At 35.8% G+C, this 18,596-nt stretch overlaps 1 protein-coding gene across 1 annotated transcript; it reads right to left on the bottom strand.

Annotated features, from left to right (window-relative positions):
* Positions 1 to 9,901: 9,901 nt before the first annotated feature.
* On the bottom strand, positions 9,902 to 15,280 carry LOC149028584 (small ribosomal subunit protein eS1). The gene is made up of 7 exons (XM_089137926.1): positions 15,172 to 15,280; positions 15,044 to 15,091; positions 14,842 to 14,947; positions 11,708 to 11,845; positions 11,406 to 11,591; positions 11,008 to 11,208; positions 9,902 to 10,517 (listed from the first exon to the last, which is right to left on the bottom strand). Exons 1-7 carry the CDS (start codon positions 15,180 to 15,182, stop codon positions 10,425 to 10,427), a joined length of 783 nt encoding a protein of 260 aa, XP_088994052.1. The 5' UTR covers positions 15,183 to 15,280; the 3' UTR covers positions 9,902 to 10,424.
* Positions 15,281 to 18,596: the final 3,316 nt, after the last annotated feature.

Here is an 18,596-nt window from a genome sequence, read left to right as displayed (position 1 = left end):
GTCTATTTTTTGGGTTTTGCCCTATTTTGCCCCCTGACTTCTATAAAAGGTAACCCTCGTCCAACTTATGAATATTTTATTCGTGGTTACCGTTTTTGGAGATCAGACGGGTGCGGAAAAGTGCCGAAAGTGGATCTGAAGTGCTGGCAGTGAGCTGGAGATCAGTCCTTCCCTTTTTCTGGTGTTATGAAGTGAGGTAATGGATTCACCCTTCACCCTTTATCTCATTTGTCTTTAAATTTCGTGTTAACCCATCCCCTCATCATTGTGGTTACCTTTTTGATTCAATTGTGACTCTCTTTCCAATCTTCTTGAGGTGATTCATCCGAAAACGAAACCCTGCTTTCGTGAAAAGGATAATCCAGTCAAGGGGAGGGTTCTGGGTAATCCAATGATGGAAATTGTTAGGATTCCTTCACCCTTTGGCTATAGGAGTGTTAGATTCGATATTTAGGTCATGATCACTCAAAATCCGGATTGAAAACGGGTGATCAGAAGCCTAAGTTTCGGATTGAAACTCTCTGTTTTTGGGGCGGTCACTAGTGGCGGTCGCTCAATCTAAGCCACCGGCATGAGCGACTGGCTCGTAAACAGTGACCAAATGACTTTTGGTTTTGATCCACCTTGATTCAATAACTTATATATTATTGTAACCCTGTGTTTAGGTATACTCTGTTGAAAAGAAAGTCTTGTAATAGTTTACGGATCTCTTTTTACGGACAGTTTACTTATATGCAGGTAAGGACATTCAATCATATCTTATGAATAGACTTGAACATGCTAGTCCAGTGTCTGTTAGCATTAGCCTTTCTTTATATATGCTGCTGTAGTCATGTCTTATATATTAATCTTGTTATATTACTGTTGTTTGTCTTGTTTACACATATACTTTGTTGGTTAGGATTGTAATATACTGATGATACATAGTGTGAGGTTTTGATGGATGAGGTATTCCTTTGGGATATCTTAGCTTGGGATATCAGAAGGCTGTGGAATGGGACATATGCCTGCTGATGTCTCCAGCACTGTCATGACTGTTTGATGACATTCTTAGGTAGAGTCTAGAATTGCATGGCTAGGTACCCCACATGCTACTACCCTTCCGGTAGGGGGATTGAAACCGGATGACCCGTGATGACAGTGATGTGACGTTGGTCTACTGTTAGTCATATAAATATGGTAGGGTTGCATATGTTAGGGTTGGGCTCATAGACGTCCAAGGAACGGACTGGGAGTTGTGAGGAGTCATGAGAGCTTTCGCCCCAATAATATATGGATGACCATAGGGTTAAGGAGTGGAGTCCAACAACGGTAGCCAGTCCATGAGGATTCTCATTCCTAGGTTGCGAAGGATACTGAACCGAGTTGGTTGGTGCCATAGGGGATGTATCTGGACTTCATGTAGACATGTTACCAGTATGACCTTGCATTGGAATAGAAACCCCGACATGCGCTAGTACTCATTACCAATGGTCGTGGTGAGAGAGTGTTGACTTAACCCCAGCCATGGTTTGAGAGCCAGGTGTGGACTTTCCCTTTTTGCCCAGGATTCCTACAAAGGTAACCAGTCCTTGCCGGATCAGAGTAACTAGACTTACCCAGAAGAGAGCTGGTGTATATCTTAAAGCATGTCAGCTGTTAGAGACCTGCATAGTTAGAAATCATAGTATCATTCATACTTTGCACTCATTCATATCATTTATGCATTTATGCTTTATTGGATAATTGATGGGAATTGTAATTGTTCTTACTAAGTTCTCTAGAACTCACTCATTTATTTGTATATGTTTATTAGTCTGCACAGAATAAGAAAATGTATCAGAAGATGGACTGGTTTCCTATGAAGGAACCATCCCGTATGAAGAAGATGTGGCACCGACAGTGAAAAATGGAGATAGCCTGTGCGGGAGCTCCTGCAGGTGCATGGAGTGCGCTTATCGCACCTATTGATGGTCAGAGACGAAAAGTGGCTAGACTGTACGCTCAACGAATGGAGAAGAACTGGAGGACACCCTATCTGGAAATTCATAAAAAACACTATTTAGACTTAGAAAAGGAAATTGGAAAGAAACTGATATAATTCTTTTGAATTGCTTCCGCTGAACTCGTATTCGTTTTATTCATTATTCTTTCATTTATTATTGTTGTTGGAGTATTTGAATTCTTGTAATTCTTTAATTTAGTTATTGAACATTTATTGCTCTTGATTGTCTATATTTGTATTTATTATTGTTGATAGATAAAACCGTGGATCCTGTGACGGATCACTCCCACGTGTTGTCGGGTGGGTAACCGAGACCAACGGGTGGGGTGATCATTACCATTGTAATTATATAAATTACTAAAATTTCCTTCCAAACTTAATTTCATTACTCCCTTAGAACAACGTCATAGTTCATTTTTGTTCTAAGAAAGCTGAAGTTTCGGGCATAGGGAAACTAGAATCTGACGAATTATGATATCCTATTTTTTTGATCAATCATGCACGCATATATGTCATCCTATGATATCATATCCTAAGTTACCTAGAAATAATCTTCCAATGTGAGAAAGATTCTATCTTATTGCATTCTCATTGCTTTATTGGCAACCATGCTTATGGCTTACTACTTATAAGGCTAAGATACCTGGCTATATGTGTTATGAGTATATTCATAACATCAACCATAGTCTGCATGTGTGTTTAATTGGTGATTGAGGCCGTCTAAATCATTTTCTGGACATTTGGAATTTGATCCTTGTAGTAATATGTTTTGGCATAATTAATTTTTTTTTTATGAGAATAAAATTTAGATTAAAACGAAATTAGTGCTGTAAGCACTTATAAAGGCTACATATTGTACTATTACAGTCATCCACCTGAGAGATTCCTATGTCTACATAATATTCAAAATACAATTGAAGCATTGGGTTGTGGAAATCAAAATAATGCACCTGTTTGGATATATTAGCGAGGTTCATTAACTTAGGTAATTCTTTGAGAGACCATTTTTCTCCTGATAGGCAGGGTAAAATCTTCGAAATGAGATGATAGTTTGTCCAAATTTTGTTTATCCTTATCCCCTTTTCTGTCGCTTTGTCCATTCCTATCTGAATGACGTCAAGCATTGTCTCTAGAATTCCATTTGTTTTCTTATTTTCAAAATTGACAGACTGTAATTGTCCATCCTATACATCCCAATTTTGGCATGATTATGATGGATCCACTTCCCCAATTTTTTTATAAATTTTGTTTCTAGTCACTGTTTTAGAGTCAAGAATTGATTCTGATGTTCTTATCCATTCCCACCACGCCCCCCTCCCCCCAAAAAAATAATAAATATATATATATATATATATATATATATATATATATATATATATATATATATATATATATATATTTCTGGTGATGCCATCATCAAGTAGATTGTCAAAAACCTGAATTTCATCTGGATTATTCCAAATGGTGTTTATAAAATTCCTTTTGGAGTTTTCCTAGACAGTTTTTCAACTGGGGCAGTTTCTACTTTACTTTAAATAAGTAGAATGGTCTTCTTTCACCTACCTGGTTTGACAATTAATTTGTTCATCAATGATCTAGATATTCTCTCTGCCACAATTTTCCACCTTGTCCCTTTGACATGAAGACTTGAAAGGAGCAAAGAACCTAAATTTTCCTCTCTAAGCATCTTTGTGTGGATTCTACGTTGATTCTTGCCCTATTTGTTCTTTGCTTTGGGAAATGGGTATTCTAAATAATCAAATTCAACTACGTGCATATACACGTGGAGTTTGCTAGTAATAATAAATAGAGTAGTTTTCATTTGGACCCCTGAAGGCTTAATATATGTCATTTTTAGTTCAAATAAATGGATACTTTGCATCTGCCTCCCATGAGGTATCCAATAAGATCAATTAAGGACAAATTGTGATTTTTATGATCACATACCTTCACATCTATTATACCGTAAGATTTGCATAATTTCTTCACATTTAAATCCAACGATAAAAAAATAAAAAAAATAGAATATTTACATCTTGTAAATTTATAAATTATTAAACCTTTGAATATATTAACCAAAAAAAAAAAAAACCTTTGAATATAAAATCAAATAATGTGGCTTCACTGTAAAAATTATTTTTTATTTTGACATTTAAAGATTTAAAGATTTAAAGTTTTTTAATTTACAAAATCTAACTCCTTGGATGCATTGTCTCTGTGTCGTTCTAAACCTAGGTTTTCCAATTTCAGATTAATTGGAAGAACGGATTGGATAAAGGATCAGCATCTCCAATGCCGGCCATTACCAATATGCAAGAATCTACCCCCGAAACGACCGTTACCAATATGCAAGATTCAAGAGCTTTAAAGATTGCAGTTCATTAACCAAGAGCAACAACTAGTTATCATGAGGAGAATCAATTAGTTCTAGGAGAGCATAAGAGAAAGCGTAAAATCTCACTTTTAATAGCTTCTCACCCTTCTGTGATTAGCTTTTGATTCTTGTTCTTCTCCTTCTGCTACTTTCTTTCAACAGTTCTGATGTTTGTTTCTTAGATTCATTGTCTTTTCTACGGAATTTTTTTCCCTTTTCGAAAACCCAGAAGCCCCATCATCTGTTTCAAGTGACTTTCCCCAATTTAGTTTGGTTTCTTTCTTTTCTGCCAACAATGTTGTCTGGGTTTTCAGGCGGTGGCGATTTCTACAATTCTAACGGGATCGGTGGTGGATCGGCGGCGATTAACAACACCCAAATTAGGTATCGGTCTCAACTTGGAGGAATTCTCCGGGATGGCTCTTCCCAGATGATCCTTCCTCGAAGAACTGACATGGTTGCAAAGCGACCCCTTTCAGAACTAGAGATACAGCACCACCTACAACAACATCATCATCAGCAGCAGTTGGGAGCAGGAGCATTTCCTCTAGAACATTGGTTGTTGCTCTTGGTTAATGATCTGCAATCTCTGAAGCTCCTGAATCTTGCATACTGGTAACGGTCGTTTCAGGGGTAGATTCTTGCATATTGGTAATGGCGGGCGCTAGAGGTGCTGGTCCTTTATCTAATCCATTCTTCCAATTAATCTCCAATTAATCTGAAATCGGAAACCCTAGGTTTAGAACGACAGGGAGATACAATGCATCTAAGAGGTTGATTTTGTAAATTAAGAAACTTCAAGTCTTTAAATGTAAAAATAAAATTTTTTACAAGTGAATCCATACTATTTAATTTTATATTCAAAGGTTTAATAATTTATAAATTTACAAGATGTAAATATCCCACTCATTTGATTTTCACCATTGGATTTAATTGTGAATAAATGATGCAAATCTTTACGGTAGAATAGATGTGAGGGTATTGTGGTCATAAAAATCACAATTTGTTCTTAATTGATCTTATTGGATACCTCAGCGGAGGCAGATGCAAAGTGTCCATTTATTTGGACTAAAAATGAAATAGTCCAAACCTCAAGGGGTCCAAATGAAAATTACTCTAATAGATAAGTAAACTATTACTTCTCCTCCTTTTTTTCTTTACCCTTTTAAGATTATTGATTAAATACATCTTTTATTGTTTTTTAAGATTTTGCTTTTTCTTTTTCTTTTTCTTTTATGTAGAACTTTCTTACTTCTATTTTATAGGAATCATTAAATGTGAGCAGATGTATTTTCTTTTCTATTTTTCTTTAAATCTTTAATCTAAATCCACTAAACATGATCAGATCCATCTATGGAAAAGAAAGGAAAAAAAAAACTATAATAATTTCCTATTAAAAAAATGAGAATACAGAGGAAAAATGATAAATCAAAGGAATTTTACTATAATTTGAACATTTTGAAATATTGAGGAGTAGTAATAAAACTTCATATGGTATTTATTGACTTATAAAAAGTTTATGACAGTGTTTTTAGAGCATTAATTTGACAAATACTAGAAAAAAGAAGTATTGCAAGTAAATATATAGACATAGTTAAGGATATGTATATGATTTAGTGACAAATGTAAGAATAGTGGGGGAACAAAGTAATGGAATTTCTAATTACAGTTGGGCTACATCAATGATCAACTTTAAGTCTTTATTCGCACTTGTAAGCTAATATTTATTTGCACTTGTAATAGATGAATTAACTAAAAATTTCAAAACGAAGTCCCTTGGTGTATGATTTTTGCTGATGTTATTGTCGGGCCCGGGAAATTGGGGCCAACACGAGGACAACTTCCCTGGGCCCCCCTGGGTTCCCCTTTTTTTTTATATGAGTCCCTTTTGGGGCCCCTTTTGCTGGTAACTTTGTTGTTTTTTTTCGTATGATTGTATCTTCAAAAGACCTGACTTCCCCCTGTCTGCCTTTTTTTGGGGTCCCTGTGTTTTTCCTTCTGTGCTTTTTTTCTATTTCTCTCGTCTTTCTTCCTATGTTCTTTTTGGTCCTTTGGTTTTTCCCTTTTCCTCCCCTTTGGTTGGGTGGATACGGTTGGTTGTTGGTTTTTTTCTGGTCTTTGTTTCGTTTTTTTTTTCTTTCTTTCCCCGTTTGGGTTGGTGTGGGGGGGGGGTTGGTTGGGTTGTTTCTGGGTGCTTTCCCTTTTTTCCTTTTTTCTCTTGGGGGGGGGGGGCCTTGCTTTCCTGGGGGGCTGTGGTTTCGTGTGGGGTCTTTTTTTCCGGGGGGGGCCTGGCCCCCTCGCCCGTGGTCCGCCCGTATTGTTTGATAAATGAGACTCACTTGGGGATTAATAATAAGTTATAATCATGGAGAGCAACTATGGAATCAAGAGGCTTTAAATTAAGTAGAAAAAAGACAGAATATCTAGTTTAGTCATGATCGGGTAGACGATGAGTTGGTGAAACTTGACGATGAGTTGGTGAAAATTGGCGATAAGGAGATTCCTTAGAGTGATTCTTTTAAGTACATAGGTTCAATCATAAACAAAATATGTGATATAGAGGATGATGTTTCCCAAAGACTTAAAATAGGGTGGATGAAGTGGAGAAGTGCATCTTGGGTCTTGTGTGATCGATGTATTCCATTAAAGCTTAAAGAAAAATTATAAATTATATAGGACCATCGTTTGACCAATTATGACATTCGGTGTAAAGTGTTAGGTTGTTAAAAAGAATTATAAAGATAAACTAAGCGTAACAAAAATGAGGGCTAAAGATGGATGGATGGCAAAACTAGGAAGGATAAGATAAGGAATGATCATATTAGAGTTGGTTTGGAAATTGATACCATAAGTGATAAGCTTCAGGCATGGCCATGTTCAACGAAGACCCATAAATGTCCCTGAAAGGAAAAGTGATATAATCCATATTAAAGGAATTAGAAAAACTAGGAGTAAACCTAAAATAACTTAAAAAGTATGAGAAATGATATGTATAGTTTAGGCCTTGTATCTGGCATGACCTAAAAAAGAACTAAATGGAAGACAAGATTCCATATAGCCAATCCCATTTAGTTGTGACAAGACTTATTGTTGTTGTTGTAGATAATAGATCATTTTCGGGAGAGTAAATAGAAAAAGGAAATATAAAATTTTTTCCATATATGTTTTTAGGTTTCTAAATCCATAAAACCCAAGATCGCTCTATGGACTCAAAAATTGGGCGGAGGCCCCATCCAGGGTACAGAGGGGCTAGGATGGGTCCAAGATCACTAAGACCTAGTTGACACTACTTAGCTATACCATATCTTTTCTCCTTTCTCTTCGGTGAAGAGAATTTCATTCAAAAGAATTTGCAGGTGAAGTATCTCAGAAGTGAACAACCAAGGAGAGGGTTACCATTCAATCCAGGAAGCACATGACATGGATGGAAAAATGGATGGAAAACCAGAATTCCAAGGGGATATCCTTTTCTTATTTTTTTTTTTGTGGTTTTTAATATTTGCTTTGTTTCGCACTTCCTTTTCTGTTGTTGTTTGTTGTGGACTTTGTTGAACTTTTGAATTAGTTATGGTTTCTTTTTGTTTGTTTGTTATGCCTGGGGTTGGGGTTTCTGTTTTATGTTTTTTGGTTTTTGTTAGTCGGTTTTTTTGTGTTGGCCTTTGTGTGTTTTGGTTTTTTGTTTTTTATGTCTCTGTGTTGGGGTGTTTTTTTTGTTTTTATTTGTTTATGTTTGTGTTTGTTCTTTTTGTTTGTGGGCTCTGGTTTTTTGTGCTGGTGGTTTTGGTTTTTGTTTTTTCACATTTTATCGTTGGTGTATTTTTTTTGGTTTTCTTCTTCCGGCGCTCCTCCGGGCTTTGTTCGGGAAAACTACAAAAATAAAGCAAGTGAGCAAATACTGACACCATATATCATGAAAGTAATTATAGCTTCTAAGATGTTCCATCTAACAGGAGTACACGCAGATTCGGGAACCACATAATTATGAAGTTTGGAAAAGAAATGCTATTGTGGCACGAGTAGCATTTCCGTACACCTACTTGAATTGGGAGTACATTTACAATCAAAATCCTTTGTTCCTTTTCTTATATCTTTAAATCTCTTCTCTAAATTTGCCTCCTATCATTCTCTTATTCTAAGTGGTGGAATTTTCTCGGTCAAATTGGCAAAACAAGCGTTGTTAAAAATAAGAATGGCATCATGAGACTACACCTCAAAACCATTGTGGAAGTTTTGATAGAAATTACCCCTACATCCTCAATTTAAAACTTTATTTTGGTAGATCTTGAATGCAAGATTTCGCATTTGAGTATAAGTCTATTTTAAGACGGCTAAGTCCATGACATCGGCACATGAGGCTTAGGGAATATAGATATTGTTGAGGTTTTAATTGTCGAACTTCGCATAAGAATAAATCAAGCCCGAATCTCACAAGTCAAGCTAGTAATGTGTGGTATAACATGTCAAAGAAGTGATTGACCTAATTCACAACCTAAAAAACAAACAATGCCCACTTGCTCATGTTTCCTTTTTGGCAAACTTAGTTTTTTGTATTAAAGGTATAGCCACCAGGAATTTCAGAACCCAACAGTCTAATTATAATTCACCTATTTAACCCATGGATAGTCAATAAAACTTAAGAATGATTGGAACGTAGTGGGCCAAACTAAGCTTCGTAATTGTCTTTCTTAGTAATTAAGTTTAACTTTTTATCAAAAAAAATAAAAAAATGTTCCTTGTAAAACTTCATTGTCTTGCCCCATTTTTGACTTAATAGAATTGCAGAACAAGTCAGACATAAATGGTTTGAAATAGTTTTCAGGACAACTGACACCGAAAGGATGGGCAACGGACGGAAAATGAAATTGATACAACCAAACATAGGATTTTTATTTGCGGCAGCAGTTTGCCCCATTGCTGTGGCTAACTAAAAGACAACAACACGATGTGATGATGGAATTCAAAAATATCCTTCCCATATCTGCAAAGCAGATAAATGCTATCCGGTCACAAGAACAGACAAAGCTTGGCATCGAGTGTGACTTCAGGGGTTGGGGTTTGTCAAATGGCAAAATAAACTGATTTTTTGGTTAATGACTTCTCTTTTTTATTTAAGATAAACAAAGTCATATTACTTAAAAACACTTGCAACCACCATAAGTTTGCAAGCCATTTGCTTGTATCCCTGTAGCTTTTAACATTAATAACCCATTGATGAATCACTAGAGATGGGAATGCCTTAACCCTAATATTTTGTGTGATACTAGCTATTTAATCATTAAATTAGCTATTACATGAATTGCCAAAAAAGTAACAAGTTTTGGGTAAGAGATTTGGTAATGCAGTGTAACTACTCCAGACCTCTTCCACTTCCACTCTTTAAGCCTTTGCAGTGTTTAACCCTTGTAATCCCACAAGTGTTGCTTTTAATATATCTCCAATGTTCAGCTTGGGTAAACTAGACAAAATTGACAGATGTAATATGTTCTTTTATACCAACTAAGTCTAACATTATATTAATGTGTACAGGAATTCTTAACAAATGGATGAAAACTACTGGATGGAGCATGGGGATTTTTGGAAGCAGAAGTGGTGGTTCCTGTCATTAAAATGAGGAACATTATTAAAAGTACAAGGGAAAACGCTAACCGTGCTCACGTTGAAGCCCTACATGAAACAAGCAATAAACTCTAGCCCTTTAAATAAATGGGGATCACTACAATCAATGGATTATGGATTCTGCAGTAACAAGCCACAACTATAATTGCTGCGGGATTGAGAAAAAAAATTAAGGCATCATGCCACTCTTTCCTATCAAAACTTTCTGAAATAGTTGCTGCCACAGGAATGGCAGCACCAGGAAGGACAAAATTTAGCAGACAATGGGGCAATGGACCATAGAGGAGGCAAAATTTATGTTCCTGCTTCTTAACATCAAATAATTGAACTACACAATACAAGCCAAAATCCTTGCCTGGTTAGTTAAGCTTTTCACCAGCATCAAGGATGAATAATACTTCCAAAATTTGATCAAACGATGAGAAGGGAAAAAAATGCTGAACCTATAATTTAAGCTCCAACTACTTCACTATCCTCGGCCGCTGGTTCCTCGGCCGGCCTGTCCACCTTCACGCCAACATCCTCTGAATAATCCCCATGGACCTGCAAACACAGCCAAGGATGACTAAGCATTGAATACATTTGACGACTACCGCTGTATAATACAGCAAAAAAGGATAGACTAGATATCATCTGTGACACATTTTTCGAACCATCTAATCCACTGGATAGGACATAATGATCCTTACTTAAAATGCTCGTGATATTAGTTGTTTCATGATTAGGAACTCAAATATAGCAAGCAAACAAAAAAGCCAAGAACTGCATACTTAAGGCACGCTAAAACTGCTTAGTCAAAAGTGATGACACAAAAGGACCATTCCTCAAGGCTTGTATCCAACCTCCCCCCCCCCCCCCCCCCAAAAAAAAAAAAAAAGAAAAGAAAGAAAGAAAAGAAAAAAGAGGGAGGAGAAATAAGAAAACTACCATGTACTTAGCAGAGACAAATTACAAGGAGAATATTCAACCAGAATCTAAAGCAAAAATAAATATATAAATAAAAGCAGGTACAAAAGGACCATAAGAGACTTGCCTCCATCAACTTGCCAAGATCAAACTTGGGAGCTTTCAAGATCTTAACCTTTCGAATAAAGACATTCTGTAGGGGGTAAATGCTAGAAGTGGCCTTCTCAATTTCCTTCCCTATCATCTCAGGGATGAACTTCTGTACCAACTCCTTCAAGTCACATGAAGTCGCCTGGTTTACCATAATTTCCCTCATCTTACGGCGAATCTGATAAGAACTCCAATCAAAATCCATATTAGGAAAAGTCAACCAAATTCACATAATCTAACATGATAAAATGCAAATGCGTTACATGTGTATCTGGCAAGCCAGAAAAGCAGGAAAAATATCAAACCATACACATACAAGGTATGGAATAATAGAATAAACGGAACTTGCAAAACAAAATAATAATAATAATTCACCTGCCGAATCTGGCTTGTTTGTGCATAACAGGTTCGCTTAACCTGGTTAGGTCGTCTCTTTGTGAATCCAATGCAGAACATCCTCAAAGTATAATTGTCTGTAGTCTTCACATCAACATGTGCCTCAATCAAGGTCTGCCACTTACGTACCAAAGACCTCAACTTGTCTGTAGTGAAATTCATTCCCTGAGAAAACACAACTTTTTGAGCACATCTTTTCCTATGATCTTTTCAACAATAAGTTGGCAGCTGAAGGAAAGAGGAAAGATAAAAACAGAATAAGACATATAATATATGATTACCCAAAAGTTAGTGAGGACATTCTTCCCTTGAACGTCCTCAGCTCTGAGTCGGATCTTCCTATAGGACTGATCCTCATCATTCTGAAGGTCAGCAAGAGAAACCTCAAACACTCGGTGCTTAAGTCCTTCGGAGGCAATCTGGAACAGAAAGTAAACAATTTAAGACTTTAAATTATTTTAAAAGTATTTATATCCACAGTGATCAAAGCAGTACAGTGAGCATCACATTTGAGAGCTCCCCTAAGCACCATGGCGCTTAAGCAGCCGCATAGCATCGCCTTGGCAAACAAAGCATTCTAGTGCACATTTTTCTTATACGACCATTCTATTTGGCACAAACAGCATGCTAAAACTTTTAAAATTCTAGTTATAAGCTAAACAAATATCAAGGAGCCATGATAATGCAAGACTATCTTTACCCAAAAAAAAAAAAAAAGAGTTCATCTTATCATAATAAGAACTAATAAGTTCTACTCTTTTTACAATTAGGTTTCTTTCGCTTTTAATGTTAAAATGGTTCCATGCTTCTCGTTTCAAAGTAACAAAGTGAACCACCAACCAATATGAGGCGTTGCGGAAATCCTGATTGTAGAAAAGGACCCCAAAAATGATATCTAAATAGAAAATGTCAAAAAAGTGACTACTCAGCCCATAGGACGTCATATGGCATACAAGGCGTCCCCTTGGCATCACCTAGAGACACAAAGTGTAGATTCTTTTGGATACACAAAAAATGTGTGATCGCCCTCGGCCTCCTAAGACGGACATCTTGGTGATGCTTGGGTAACTATCTTAATACCAAACCAAAATAAACAACAAAATTATATTCTATTTCATTCTTGAAATGCTTGGTAAAGCACAAAGCAGCTAACATCTGATGGAAGAAGAAAGAGGTGCAAGATATCAAAGCAATGCATATGGACCACCACCGGATGAGTTAATTAAGGTTACCATGTGTGATACATATAGAGTTAATTGTTTAAGTTGGTCCAGGTCTCTACAAAGGCAGCCATTGTCATTGTTTGAGCAGAATAAATGAATATAAGAAATACAGAGACTTTATAGCAAAGTTAACAGAAAGATTCCATGTTTTTACACCAAGGATAGCTGAAGATGAGGGACACGGACTTAGAGAGCCACTCCCCAAACCCCAAACCATCCCCCCCCCACCAAAAAATAAAAAACCATTTCCTACAATTTTTTTCTCCCTTCTTTTAGTTTCCCTTTCCTTGCTTCATATTCTGTGAAGATTCCTTAAGGATTGAGATAATCCAAATTCAATAACATACGAAACTGCTTAATATGGTTCCAACTTCGGGAGTTAAAATGCCTGTGTTCATATCTGCTCTAGTTTTGGCTGGAAGGCTTCATGTTCACACAATTCTATATTCCTTCATCAAATGGAAAAGCATATAACTCCCTCAACAACCACCCTATTCAATTCCAATTCTAGCCCTTTCCATCAGCTGAGCAATGATATCTGCAAACCTCCTATTTCAATTTCAATTTCATATATCACTTCGGTCCCTCAGAATCTCATAAAACTTGCACCAAAGCTTCTTCATACATAGCCCTACACTTGGGCATCATTGGAAGGCCCGCTGCAGCACTAATTTGCAAATTACCTCCAACCTACTAATTTGGTATTGCTGCCATATATCTTAATTCAGCCAACCCCAAATTGGTAAAAAGTTTCAGTAGTGTCCCCAATCCAAACATCACAGCTTAAATAAATGAGAAATACATTATCAGACTTAACTCTTCTTTCCCCCTTTTACTTTGTCAGGGGCTAGGGTTTGACTTTAAAGAGTTACTGATTTGCCTGGGGTCACTTGGATACCAAACATTACCAAATCCAAGCTGCACATAAAACAAAATTTGTGCAGTGATTGACTGCTTATTCATTAGACCTATGTCCAAGATTTCCTATTGAATTTACGAAAGGTTGACCATCATCTTCAGAGTATCTCCTTATAGTTCCAATCTTACATGATTTAATATCAGAGGCACAGGAAAAACAAGTTCCACCAGGCCACCCAAAATACCAGTCAAGCAAGAGTCATCCAACTAGTCATGCAAATAGCTGATAAGCTTGCTGTCATGGATAGAGAGAGAAAAGAGATAAAGGGAAAAACTAACAACCAACAGTAAATAATGTCTCTAGGAATGTATCATGTCCATTTTGGCGAACTTACGCCTTGTTAATCCAGCTGAAGATGAAGACGGTGATGAGATCATGCAGAAGGATAGAGGATTGGGTAAATCATGTTTTAAGAATCAAGACCAGACGCACAAAACAGAATGCATAACAGGATTGGCTCGAATTTGTCATTATTTCGTAGTCTCTGGTTTTTCCATTTACAAGCAAAGAACATATGACAGGAAGAGGGGACAAAAAGGCCGAATGATAATGAAGCAGGACAGAATAGTAAAATTCTAAAAATTAAAATTCAACCCCAAACGTAATCAGGATGTTTGAATTCCTGGTCTCCACTTCAGTATTTCAGATCTAGTGTCTAGTTCACTCTGTTACAACAACTATAAATGTTGGCTACAATCAGAACCCAAAAGTAGATGTATCTGAGAACTAAAAAACTAAACGAAACTTGAAGATCCATATATTTCAGCAGAAATCAACAAGGAAAAGTATATGGGAAATCTCCCACCCAACAGAAATAAGTGATATAAGAAAAATATAAAAAATGTGTTTGATCCACCAGTGCGCCGTTTATTTCTCAAATACAACGTTATAGAAATTGAAGACCTGTTACTAGTCATCTCATAAAACTATTCTCGTTCAGAAAATGCATATAGAACATTGTGGGCATCAAGTAGCAGGAGCGAATCAAAAAATTGCCACATAAATCTAATTTTCCAAATAACACCACCCTCAATCAGCTTCATCGATTAAGAGATAAGAAGTTCATAGACAACTTGAATGAAAACGACACCATCTAACAGGAGTATCAATAGCCCGTAGTTGGCGCTAGTAATGACAAATAAATATCACAGTCTAAGATCACTGCTAACTGATCCTTAAGTTCCAACTCCAGTACACCACAAATACAGATGCTATGGATTGGAGGATAAATCACAATTAAGGAGGACGTCTAAGCAAAGGACAAAGTCATCACCTTGGTCCCCTGCGTTCTCGAAACTAGGGTTTTCCCAACATTTCTAGTGCTGAAGATCGAAGGAGCCTTGATGTCATACCAGTCCTTCTTAGTGAAAGGATCAACCCTGTGAGTTGAGAATCAGAACCATAACAGGTCAACTTGTGAAAAAATGACACGCCAAAGAAAAATACAGATCAGTGTCGCTAAGGTGACAACTTACACTTTCTTCTTTCCTCCTTTCTTTCCCTTCGAAATCCTCTTGTTCTTCCTGTAAAACATAAATACACACAATCAGATGCATTGAAGACAGAATGCAATTAAGAGTCGATCAGATCGATATCGACGTACCCGACCGCCATTGTAAACAATGTAGTTAGAGAAGCTTCAGAAGCAAAATGCGGAGGACGACGACTCTGAGAGCTGAAGAAAACCTATTTGCCGAAACCCTAATTAAGAGAACGTGTATGTAGTAGGGGATGACTGAAAACGTTATATTACACAAAACCCCACATAGTTTACTAATTTCGAAATTTCTCTTCATGACTTTTTTTTACGAAAATAAGAAATTAATTAATTGGAACAGAAAAGTATTTTACATTTTTTTGGGGGGCAAACTGTTATATATAGGAATGAAAACTTCCGTGTATATCAAAACCTAAAGAGTCTAGTAACAAAGCATAGCAGAGTGCCACAAAATACATGGTACTTCTTACATTTTTTCAAAAACCCAAAATAATCTTTAAGGTTTATTACTATTTATTCATCTCATCTAAATTCACGTCTTTGAAATCCAAAATGACAAGAATATCAATGCAAAAAATTTGTATTTCATATATTTTTTTCTAAATAGTGGTAGTTTCATCTTTTGGCTTTTTAATTCCAATGAAAGGCAAAACCTAGATCACATATCCAACCTAAAAACCATTTTTACATTCAAAAAGTGAGGGTAATACTATTTTCATAAAAAAATAAAATTTTACTAGTAATTAACCTTATAACACAATGGGACAACAATAATTTTATTTATTTGGTTTTTTGTATTTTAAATATCAAAGTATGATTAGTGTATTAGATTTCATAATTATTTTTTTTAATTTTATTTCATGCATGTATTAACAGTATCTTTTGTCATAAAATTATTTTTAAAAGGGATAATTACTATTGGCCCCCTGTACTTTGATTTTATTAAAACTGTATCCCCTGTACTTTTGAAAATTACTAATCCAACCTTCAATTTTGTCTATAATTACTATTGCCCTCCTACCGTTAAGTTCCATTAGTTAACTGATGATGTGGCATCTTTATATTTTCTTAAAAACCCCAAAATACCCTTATACTTATCTCTCTACTTATTTACCCTTTTGTGAAGTTACAGTAGTACCCTTAATTAACTATGGACAAAAAAAAACTATAATCCATTTTATTCTCAAAAAAAAAAAAAAAAAACTCAAATAGAAACGGAAGAGGAAGGAAAATCGAATTCAACTCAAATTGAAAACTGAATATCACCTAAATTTTTTTTTTAAATAAATGAAGTTTAGTAAAGGTGGGAAACCAAATTGGATTTGGATTTTGTAAAAAATCTTCCTTTGCATATGGCTCTACTGAGGTTTCTAAAAATGACTAATTAAAGACAAATCATAATTTGATAACCAAATTACCCTTATGGTGCAATGGTCAACATTGTATCATATATGCCATTTCGATCTAATAGTTTATATTAAAAAAAAAAATTTTAATTACACTTTTAATCTTTTTATTTTATTTTCAAGGATCTTAGGCATTCAAATTTACAAAAACTTATACTCTTGATTGAAAATCAATAAAATCCCATTCCCATTGCAGAAAACATGAGAGGGACAATTAGGGTTTTGATCTGCAATGAACCGGATTAGATTTCTTTTCTTCTTGTTTGTTCTTCTTTTGCTTCTTAATGATTCCAGAGCTTTTTCAATCAAATTGAGAAGTGAGGTGAGCGTGTGATGAGGGAATAATAGGATGTGTCATGGGTTGCTGTGAATCATCCTCTTATCGCTCTTAAAAAGGAAGGCTCGAAGAGATAAAGACAAGGTACAACAACATCACAAACAACATCATAGCCAAATTCCGCCGTTGAAGCACTCACCTCAAGCTGGTGATTCGGACCCTATTGTTGTTGCTGTTGGAGTTCTTTCTTTCTCCAAGTTTTCACTTCCGACCTTAACGCCGCCACCAACAACTTCAGCTAGGAGTTTATCGTTTCCAAGAGTGGGGAGAAAGCCCCCAATCTAGTCTACAAGGGTCGTCTTCGAGGATCGCCGGGGGCACCGCCAAGAAATTCACCAAATTCGCGTGGCCCGATCCCAAGCAGTTTGTTGTATTGCATCCCTCTCTCATTTGCCATTTGGGTTTTCTAATTCTCTTCTCTCAATCCCGTCTTGATTCTTCATTACTCCTTAGGTTTTGGGTGTTTTTGCTCCCCTCTTTTACTTGACTCTGATCCTTTGTCTCTTCCTTCCTGGTGGGTTTTAGGAGAAAGCTTGGGGCGTCGAAAAGTTGCGACATCGAAGGCTTGCGAATTTGATCGGTTATTGCTGTGATGGCGATGAGAGGTTACTTGTTGCTGAGTACATGCCTAACAATTCCCTTGCTAAACATCTATTTCACTGTATGTACAGTTAGTCTGGCTTCCAAGGGGCGCTGGCTAAAATCCTAATTGTCCCTCTCATGGTTTCTGTAATGGGAATTGGGATTTTATTGATTTTCAATCAAGGATTTAAGTTTGTAAATTTGAATTCTTAAGATCCTTGGAAAAAAAGAAGATTAAAATTGTAATTAAAATTTTACTTTTTAATATAAACCATTAGATCGAAATGGCATATACGATACAATCTTGAGCATTGCACCATAAGGGTATTTTGGTCATCAAAATATGATTTGTCCTTAATTAATCATTTTTAGAAACCTCAGTAGAGCCATATGCAAAGGAAGAGTTTTTTTGGGACTAAAAGTGACCTGGACCAAACCTTAGGGGGTCCAGATGAAAATTACCATTTTTTTTTATGTTTTCGTACTACAAAAATAATTTGTGAACAATTTTGAGTGTTTGACAAACATGTTCCAATGATGTTTTCTAAAATATTTTCAAAACAGTATTAATAGAAATCTATTTTGGATGGAATTTCATTTTAAACCAGCATTGATAATTACAAAATGACATCATCGTCTAATTAACTACAACCATATACTTGAAGTAAAATGAAATTTACACTTTACAAAATTCTTAAACAAGGCTATTCAATAAAAAATAAATAAAAAATAAAAAATAAAAAATAAAAAGCTCTTAAATTTTAAAAGCATATAATTTGTACATTAAAATTTAAAAGCAAATTGTAGAACAAATCTACAAAGGAATTTGAGGCATATCTTGCCTTCTAGCCACTTCATTAGCAATATTAGCCCTAATAATGCTGATTACATTTGAACTAGCTCTTTAAGTTATACTATAATTTTCCACATCATACTTTTGACGAAATAGATTTAAATCAACTTCAATTTTCCACATCATCCCAAAATTTCACAAACTCTTCATCTGCAATTTGCTCATCATGAAGAAAATCGTGAAAACCACAATAAGCAACCACAGTGTCACTTTTGATGTCAATTGGCATGGTTTTCAATATTTTTGAGGACTATACAACTCTTTATGATGTTCTAATGTTCCTTTGCAAGAAACAACAACAACAACTCTCAAGTAGCAAGGTGAAAGATCTAGAACAACTTTTACATTCAAA

This window comes from Hakea prostrata, chromosome 1 (assembly GCF_041222555.1).
Source record: "Hakea prostrata isolate BN-2017 chromosome 1, UWA_Hpros_2, whole genome shotgun sequence".
Classification (NCBI taxonomy): Eukaryota; Viridiplantae; Streptophyta; class Magnoliopsida; order Proteales; family Proteaceae; genus Hakea; species Hakea prostrata.
The sequence above is the reverse complement of the archived record's forward strand: the minus strand, read 5'-3'. Positions and strand labels throughout refer to the sequence as shown.